The following is a 9,948-nucleotide window of genomic DNA, read 5'->3' on the forward strand; positions in this document are numbered from 1 at the left end:
CCTTGGCGTCATTACCTTGTCTAAGCCAATAGGAATCAATCATCTATGACGATGGAAGAAGCAGCAAGGTCACCGAATAGCTCTGCAAGCGAAATGAACAATTAGAATGAATGAATGAATGAAAGGGTAAATGAATTTCTTGAAACAAGTAAAATAGCTCTGCAAGCGAATGATGAAAATATGGAGTTAAAGAAGCAAAAGGCTAATCTTGGTGAAGATTACGTTTGGACTGATTACATGTCATTGCCATTTTACTCAAAATGTGAGTTCTAAATTGGAAAACAGATATGGTTTTAAATTAGTTTAACTCTTAATGATGCTTATAGTTTATGTTGGATCTAAGGGATGGTGTGTGTTAGCTTCTTTTAGTTCAGTTCACATGGATGAAGAGAATTATGACAACCCTTATGAATTTGATCCTTGGAGGTGGCAGCAACAAGTATGTTAATTCACATATGTTTAGATGATTATGTTTGGTTAATTAAATTCAAAAGAAGTCCACTAATCAATATTCCAACGTGCTCAGTACTTTTTGAACATGTATGCTAATCATTTACGCAGAGCTAAAGTACCATAAATGTTGAATCAAATTATATTGGCTTAGTCAAATAAAAACAATAGAGCCAAGGAAAATTTAGACATACCAGACTCAGCAATATCAACCTCCTCCTCCTCGACTCCAAGGGTAGATGAATCCATGCCTATTGGTGTTCGTAACCAATTTTGTAACAAAATTAAGGCCTCAAGTGTCTTGGGCTTTAAGGAGCTTCGAAAAGGATCCAAAATTCTTTTTCCGGTACTAAATGTTGATTCTGAAGCAACGGAAGAAACGGAAATAACAAATATATCTTTAGCCATAAGTGGCAAAATGTCAAACCTCGCAGCATTTACCTTCCACCATTGTAATATATCAAAAGTAGCATTTTCATTGGTGGGTGTGTAGATCGGTTCAGCCAAGTACCTTTCTACCTCAGATCTCCCATTGTCCTCCACATTACTCAGTTGATGCTTTCGTTTATTCCTTCCCGCCATATACTTGGCCTTGCTAGAAATAGTACTTCCAAAACTCGAAGAACTTTGAGTAGAAGTAGAATTAGTCTCGCCCACAGATTCTGATGAAGATACTGCACATCTAACATTTTCTGCTTTATAAGCTGCAAACAGCTCCACAAAATTTTTCAGAACTTCTTCAACCCATTTTTCTACAAGTTTTTTCTTCATTGTTGGGTCATAATGCACAATTAAATCTTCAACAGTCACAAATAATCCATGTTCTTTCTCTCTTGGATCAAGAAGTACATCCATAAACATCAACGAATTCATCTTTCGGTATGTTCCCCAATATTTGTTGTACTTGAGCAACATTACAGCACCCATGTGGCTTAAGAAAGGGTCCTCATGTGTATTTTTCCATTCTTCTAATTCTTGACGAACAGTACCAAGTTCCGATAAGAAAGAATGAGAAGTAACATAAGTAGAAGCTGAAAATGCAACAGTTGCTTCATAAAATACGTGTAGAAACTTAACAAAAGTTGTCACCGCAACCATACTCATGACTTAGTTCAAATACCAAATAAATTAACTAGGTTCTGAACATAAATGAGAACTGAGATTGATTTAAAATTTAAAATCAAACTACTGGTTCTGAACATAAATGAGTAATTCCAAATACTCATTGTTGCAGCTTAGAAGAATAATAACACCTCTAAAAACACATAAACATTAACAACGAGGTTTACAGTAAGACTTCTCCCTGATATTATCATTTATACAAACAAGTTGTATTCGTATCATCTAACTATCTCAATGAATCAGTAAAATAAGCAAAACCAATTTGGGTTTCTCAATAACTATCCCAAAGAATTCTTAGAATCTACTGATTAAACTCTTCATTACTGAGTTCTAACATCATACCAATTCATTCCAAACTGAAATTAAAAAACAACACCCTAAACAGATAAACCCTAAATTGAAAATTACAAGAAATCACATCATCAAAAAATTACAAGTTTACAGCGGTTCCTAATCTTACCTTCCGTTATTGGTTTGCTTCTGGTGATGCCGACGATCCACAAAGCGAATCTGAGAGTCTGAGACTAAGCGAAGAAAAAAGAATGGAGTCTGTCTGAGACTCTGAGAAGGAGAGAAGAGGCCGCGGAAGAGAAGGGTTCATGAAAAATGCGATTAGGTTAGGTCTTTTATTCATCAATTCAACGGCTGTGATAATTCATTCTAAGTTAAGATTAGATAATCTAAGGGTCAGGAATCCTATGTTAGTTTTGGGCGGGTGGGTGGGTCGGTTCGGGTGACGGAAGTTTCTACCCGCAACCGACCCAAAATAGGTGGTTCTGGCGTGCCTCACCCATAGTCGACCCATGCCTAGGTGAGTTGAATCGGGTGCGGGTATTTTTGGTCGGGTACGGGTAGGGTCGGCGGGTTGGGTCGGGTATGTGCATCCCTAACCAAAAGAGTTACACAACCCCCAGGTTGAACAAAATGAGTTAAAGAAGGCCAAACAAGTCCAGTTCTTGGTACTTCTTTAGATTCCTTAACTGCAACTACTACAACTTCCTCAGTTCTTGGTCTATTATTTCCCTCTCTGCTGTTGAATATTATTCATCCCTTAAAAGGTGTTACTTGATTCAAATCCCTGTTGAACATTTGTTCATTGAGAAGTTGCTAAATTCACTACTGCTAAAATGTTCAACGATTTGTAAAATGTGTGTTCTCTACAGAAGTAATTTCAAGCATTGGCTAGAGCATCCACATTATGATACTCCATTTCTCAGACTGATGAAATGAAAAAAATAAGCAACCAGACACAAAGTTGTATTTGAACCGTGGTTCTCAATTTAATCAGCTAACTAGATTTTAGTATAAACAAAACACATAAACGGATCAAAGTAGAAGCTTATAAGGGTAAGAGATCTGCCCGACAATATTAGGGTTGAGTTACAATCGTTGGTTTCATTGATCTAACGACTGTAACATACCCTCTGCTGACCGTACTTTGCGGAATCACATGCCCCTTATAGACGGCTTTGATATGTGATTGATATACGGATTTTGTGTTGTTGCCTGAACTCTGAAGGCTGTTGTCCAAACTTGGTGCTAGCATTCCAAAAACAAAAAACTTTAGACTACAGAATTACTGTAATCCAAATTTCTTATACGCCATCTAGTAATGATATTTTCCTACCCATTTGTAGTGTTATGTGAGCATATATTCTCTAGGATGCTTCATTTTCATGTAAATGCCTCCATGGTACTAAAAGGTGCCAAGAAGAGTAATTACGAGGCGTATTCCTAGAATGATGAGTTTTTGGATGCAAATCATGTGACTAAAAATTAACTCAATACAACATTCAGGAAACATGGTGAACTATCAACTGTACAAGATTACAAACATGATACATCTTGACAACAAAATTGCTTCCTGCTGAGAACATAAAAACCTAATTAAAGTCTACTGGTTCTTTCTTCCCTTGTTTCTAGTTTCTTAAACTAATCTTCCCATTTCTGTCTAATCTAGTAATGGCTCATCAACTACGGAACGAAGAACACCTTGTTGAGATGCCCAACTGCTATATCAGTGTGGCAATTACATGAACCTGTATCGAAACTTAACGCTAAGCTAGCTACACTGTCTTTACTTCCACAAAATTTACCACAATGGAGAAGAGAGGACCCGTCTGCGAAGGAGACAAACTAAACTGTTCTTGTTGATTCGTGATTTAGCTTCATCTTCTTCTACACTGTGGCTGTCATAACCTTTGACTTTCTAATTCCTCTATCGATATCTGGCTCAACATTTTGGCCGTCGCTGAAATTATTTGCGGGTGATCCTGGATCTGGAAATGTGGAGTCATTTAAAGTAATGAAGTTCTCTGTTGTGGTGGTGGACTCATCTGTGGATGACTGTGCAAACCCTGACAGAATACGTTTTAGCTGAGCCCTGTGGCATATCACACGGCCTTTGTTCCACCCAGGAAAACAGAACAATGTTGAGACACTATCATTCAGAAACGAATATACTGCTTTTGCAATGGAGAATTCCTTTGTTATAGAGCTCTTCTCCATCTCTCCTCGCCTGATAAAAAATAATTGAATTAGCTCAAACCATTCAAACCTGGTACAACCACCAAGTATCTGACCAAATCAACTGTTGGACACTTACACATTTCTAGTAGATTGTTTCAAACTATAATCAAATGTTCTTAATTTCTAATCTCTAAGCCACAGTGAGATTTTAACATTGAAACCAAAAACTTAAGCATTCAGTGAGAAAGGGAGAGGCTTACACTACTACAACAGATGCCAGATGAGGGAGATCCTCCTTATTTTTTAACATGTCAAGCACATCAATGAGCCAGATTGAAGTGGCAGTAAGAGCACCACCTACTGACATCCTAACAATCCCAAAAAAAAAAATCAAAACGGTAAGAAGCACTTAAAATGAACAAAAGTAAGGGAAAGAAAGAATAATTCAAAAGATCAAATACCTATGGACATCGGCTGACCACACGAGATTGCTCTTACGGTACAACTCCGGGAACAGACCTCGTGTTGTAGCTTCATGGAGAACTCTAGAAGCTCGTTTTTTTTGGCCCAACCACCACAATGCTTCTAAAAGCGAATTGTAAAATCTTAACCCCAAACCACAACCTTCGGATGTAAATTTATCGAACACATACTCTACCATCTGCCAGTTAGAGTCATCATCGTACTCCCCTTTTATCATCCGCCCTATTACTTGATGAGCATTGGAAACACGATTAGTAATCATCTCTTCCAGCAACTCATGGACGTCATCCCACCTGATATTACATGAGACAAGAGTGAGTCGGTATAAATAAAATATAAGTGAACAAAGGGAAGAAAATCGGACAAAGATCTAATCACATGGGACGGAATTGTACGCAGCCAGACATATCAGTGCATTACTAGGATGCTCTATCAACCAATATATTTAGATATAACAAAGGGCTCTTGCTTTATAAGCAAAACTATTCGAAAGAAATTGGGCAATATTTGACCATCTAGAGTCTTTACAAACAAGAAAATCAACAATAAGGAAATCTTCAAAAACACCATTGTAACCAATTCAGCACAAGAATGATGCATAGGTAAAGGTTCCAAAAGATTATTAAACAAGAGTACATTGAACTATATCTATGCATCAATTTGCTAAGAAATCACTAGCAGGCACGAGTTTGGGCGGGTCCATGGACAGAATCGAAAGCTAGGTGAGAAACTTGAGTAACCATCAACTCTGCCTAATTCAAGTTTGCAAGCGAGTGAAAACACATAAGACAGAATCGTGTGCAGCTGCTACTGTCTGAAGTACAAAGAGTCGAAGTACATTACGAACTAGCCAGGAGAGAAAAACTAGAGACACATGTACAGTTGTGAAAGATTTCTACCGGCGGCTAGATAAGGGTTAGAGACTTAAAATCCATAATTTCTCTGCTCTCTAGACAATCAATGTCTATATCTTTTCCACCTTTCATTTTTTCGTCGATTGCAGAAAAGATTTTATTGCATGCTTTAACAAGGAGTTTCAATTTTTCTTGATTTATAGGCTTGTGAGCAGATTGGAAGAAGCATAGAAACTCTAATAAATACTACGTAGATTATTCTTATAACGAGTAAGGACATACACAGTTATCAGCAGATACTTTAACTCTGTATACTGACCAGTAGTGAATAAGAGAATATTGAATACACACCTGTCACCTTTTGCGTACACAGACAGCAACATACAGTAGCACATGACGCTTGGCACAATCCCTGAAGATACAATTTCCTGAAATTGCTCCTTGCTCTCATCAACAAGACCAGCAGAGCAATAAACACTTAAAACTGCCTCAAGGGTCCATTCATTTGGAACACATCTTGCCTTTTCCATCTCTACATAAGCCTTCAGCGCATCCTCAAACTGACCTCCTTGTCTAAAAGCCTCAATCAATCCATTATATGTGTAAGTATTCTTACCGACACCAGTCTCACCCATCCTATAGAGTAACGCTTCACATTCCCTGTATAGCCCACCCCTACCAAATGTATGTATCAGCGAATTGTATGTTTCAACAGTTGCGCTGCTCCCAACTTCATGCATCGTATTGAATGCTACGAGAGCCTCCTCATACAATGCAGCCTGTCCATAAGCTTCAATAACTCCTGTATAAGCTTTAGAGCTTGGCACAACTCCTTTCTCAGTCATGTGCAAGAGAATTCGTTTAGTATCTTCATGAAGCCCACCTTTCCCACAAGCAAATATCAAACCCTCATAAGTTTCCATATCTGGTTCAACATTTTCTTCCACCATATCATGAAACAAAGTAACCACCTCCTTAAAATAACCCCCTTTACCAAAAACCTGTATAAGAATGTTATAAGTTGTGGCATCTGGTTCTGTATTACTCACTTTCATCTCCAGAAAAAGGTCACGTACGTCATCATACCGCCCGTTTCTCCCATACAAATTTAATAAAATACTGTAAGTCACAGCATTCGGCGTACACCCTGCCGACTGCATCTGTCGAAATACACCCATGGCTTCATTTATAGACCCAGCATCAGCATAAGCCTCCAATAACACATTATAGGAGGTAATCTCAGGCAAATTCCCTTCTGACTCCATCTCCTTTAAAAGCTCAGAAACCTTCTCAAGTTTCTCTAATTTCCCAAATGTTTCGACAAGATAAGCATGTGTAGTAATATCTGGAACAATTCCAGCTTCATTCATACCCCTAAAAACCATTTCTGCCTCATCACCCAATGCTCTACTAGCACAAGCACCAAGTAAAGTATTATAAGTTACAAGATCCGGTTGAATTCCATCATGCCTCATTTGTGCAAATAATCCTAATAAACCCTCCCAATCCAATCCACCTCTAACACAAGCATGGATTATAGTATTATAAGTTAAAATACTAGGCGAAATCCTTTCTGATTTCATTCTATCAAGAAGCTCAAGTGAAACCTTATACTGACCGTTCCGACCGTAAGCGTTAATCAAAGCAGTAAATGAAAACACACTCCTCGAAACTCCATGAGCTGGCATTTCATCAAATACCTCTGCGCATTTATCCAATAATCCTTCTCTACCAAGTAGACCAATCATAATTGTATAAATATGTTCATTAGGCTTGCACCAAATTTGTCTCTGCATATATTTGAATAACCTAAGTGATCTTTGCCAATCTCCTCTCTGAGCAAATTCTTTAAAAACCAATACAAAATCATTCAAAGAAAGTTTGTTCTTGAAAACATCTAAACAACGAGCAATACTACCTCTTGGTGGTAAACTACTAAGTTTATTGATTAGTGTTTCTACATCATAACTGTACTTACCTTTCTCTACTGTAACTGATGGATTTCCCAAGATTAATTCTTTGGGTTTTGCTCTGGGTGGTTTGATTGAATTCGAAATTAGTCTTCTTTGAGTGATACGAAGAAAAGATGGTCTTTTTAATTGAAAGAAAGAGAAATATGGGGTTTCCCCATTAGAGGGTCTGAGGAATGTTGAAGTTATGGCTGGGTTAGAGATAGAAGGAGAAAATGTTAAGGTCATTTGAAAAATATTTGGATGAGCATCAGCTTTTTTCTTTTTCTCTCTAACTGTTCCCTTCTCTCTCTAATTCAGTGCTGTTGATGATTGTTTTGAGAATTTGAAGATGAAGCTGGAGCTGAAACGAGATTGATTGATGTGCTAATGGAGATGAAGAGGGGGAAAACCTTTTGAGTTTGAAGATGAAGAGTTGAGGAAGGATGGGTTTTTGACACGCGATTAGAAGGGGCTGTGGATAAAGTTTGGTCTGAAGGAAGACTTGGGGAGACTGAGAAATTATTGGTTTTATGAAACTTTTATTCATGTGATCCTGTCTAGATCGAGTCCTACTTAACTAAACGAGCCTACCATATTTAATCAGTTTAATATACTCCGTATTAGTAAATTAGTTGTTAGATTAGTTTCGTTATTAATTAGATTAAGTAGAAATTGACGTTTAGTCCCAAAGTTACTAGGTTTGGGACGCTTTAGTTCTCTCATCTCAGGCCTAGTACTCTCTAGTCCAAAAAAGCCCCGTCTCAAACAATTTAATCCAAATATGGACGAGTTAGTCCAAAATTGTGACCGATCCCGATTTTTCTGTATTTCCAATATCCCGTAACTACCCTTGAGACGATTCCATACATAAAACGAGGATTTGAAATCGAAAATTTCAGATCTCAAACATGAGTTCAAAACAGGGAGCCGGACAGAGAAGAAATTCGTAGGCGATTTAACAGTTTCAGAGAGAAATTTGGTTGCGATTCAACTTCAGGTTACTGGTAAAGTGTAGTTACGGGATTATTTTTGATCTCATAATTGAATTCACGACAGATTTCAGAGATAGATCGATCCAGAATTCAACTTCAGTTTCAGCGATTTAACAGTTTCAGACAGATTCATAAAGGTTAGGTTGGATTTCATCGTTTCTGATATTTAACGGAATTCAACTTCAGGTTAGTTCTGTTTTTGCTTCATCGTTGAATCTCTTTTCTGATATTTAGTTTTTTTGATTTTATCAGTTGATGATATGAATTCAATTTGTTACATCTTATTGTTTGTATGTTATTGATTTGATTTTTGTTATATTTTAGCTTTTGATTGTCGTTAAATGATTTTGATTACTGTTTTTTGGTGTTTGGTGTTATGATGCATGATATGAAATCGAACTGATATTAGATCATATGCTTTTGGTTTATTCAATTATGTGTTCTAGTAAGATTCTGAAGCTTATATCTTCGATTAATCGATGGAGTAGTTTTGATTTTAAGTTTACTGTTATTTGATTTTTACCTTCGATTAAATGTGTACTTTCCTGTACACTCTTCAAGTTTTAGGTTATGCGAATATGAAACTATTATTATATCTTTTGTTATATGTAGGTGTATCAAATATGTCTGAGAAGTTTGTTCATGTTGTTTTGAATCATGGTGAGCATTCTGCTGCATTTCGTGTTAATACTATTATCACCGTTGATGAATTGAAGCATTTTTCCTGTAAGAAGTGGAGGTCTTTGTCCCCTTTAAGTATCGTTTTTCCTATATGGATACTAATCAAGTAGTTTTAATACAAGGTGATATACAACTTCAAGGTTTAGTTGCTCTTGTTATTCAGATGAACAATGAAGATTTCTATTTGAAAGTTGATGTGATTCTGAAGCATACTGGTTGTAGCACTAGTTCAAGGTCTTTGTCTCGTTCTAATTTTGGTTGTAGCAGTGGTTCTGGTGCTAGTACTTCAAACTCTTGTGTAAGTGAAAGTCTTAAGCTTGTAAGGGTGGTCGATCATGACGCGGACAATGCCAAGCCTCTCATTATCGATGAATGGCGTTATGTTTTTGACAATATTGGTAGAGAATTTGTGGGTGGTGTTAAAGCTGTAAGGATTGCTGTTGATCAGTACAAGATGTGTACTGGTTATAAGATTCTTATTCTTAAAAACGACAAGACTGGTTTTACTGCGAAGTGCGAAGAAGATGGTTGTGCTTGGAGGATTCACTTTGGGCCTGTGAATGGTGACATTTCTCGGTTTGTGCTGAAAGATTCTAACGTTATTCACAGGTTAGTGGTGTTCACTTGTTTTTTTGATCCATGTTATTCATTTTTAGGTTTTAATATGTAGACTTGTTTTAGGTGTACATTGTGGTGCACATTACTTGTTGTAGGATTTTTAGGTGGCACTTGTGGTGTAAATTTCATATTCTTGCTTGGTCTGTGCTTTCTTTTTGCATGTGTGTTGTTGTTTTTGATATTTTATTAGGTGTACAATGTGGTGCACATTACTTATTCCAGATTTATTTATTTTTTGTAGCTGTGGTGTTGGTTTGAGGTTGAAGAGTCCTGTGGTGACAACCAAGTTAGTTAAGCATTTGATCGCTGGTAGTATACAGGGTGATC

The 9,948-nt window shown here is 37.1% G+C and overlaps 1 protein-coding gene across 1 annotated transcript; it reads right to left on the bottom strand.

The window, feature by feature from the left end:
* Positions 1-3,319: 3,319 nt before the first annotated feature.
* LOC113318061 (pentatricopeptide repeat-containing protein At1g74850, chloroplastic-like) lies at positions 3,320-7,856 on the bottom strand. Its single transcript, XM_026566189.1, has 4 exons — positions 5,730-7,856; positions 4,503-4,817; positions 4,302-4,409; positions 3,320-4,090 (listed from the first exon to the last, which is right to left on the bottom strand). Exons 1-4 carry the CDS (start codon positions 7,574-7,576, stop codon positions 3,751-3,753), a joined length of 2,610 nt encoding a protein of 869 aa, XP_026421974.1. The 5' UTR covers positions 7,577-7,856; the 3' UTR covers positions 3,320-3,750.
* Between the last annotated feature and the right edge of the window lie 2,092 nt (positions 7,857-9,948).

This window comes from Papaver somniferum, chromosome 10 (genome assembly GCF_003573695.1).
Source record: "Papaver somniferum cultivar HN1 chromosome 10, ASM357369v1, whole genome shotgun sequence".
NCBI classification, from domain to species: domain Eukaryota; kingdom Viridiplantae; phylum Streptophyta; class Magnoliopsida; order Ranunculales; family Papaveraceae; genus Papaver; species Papaver somniferum.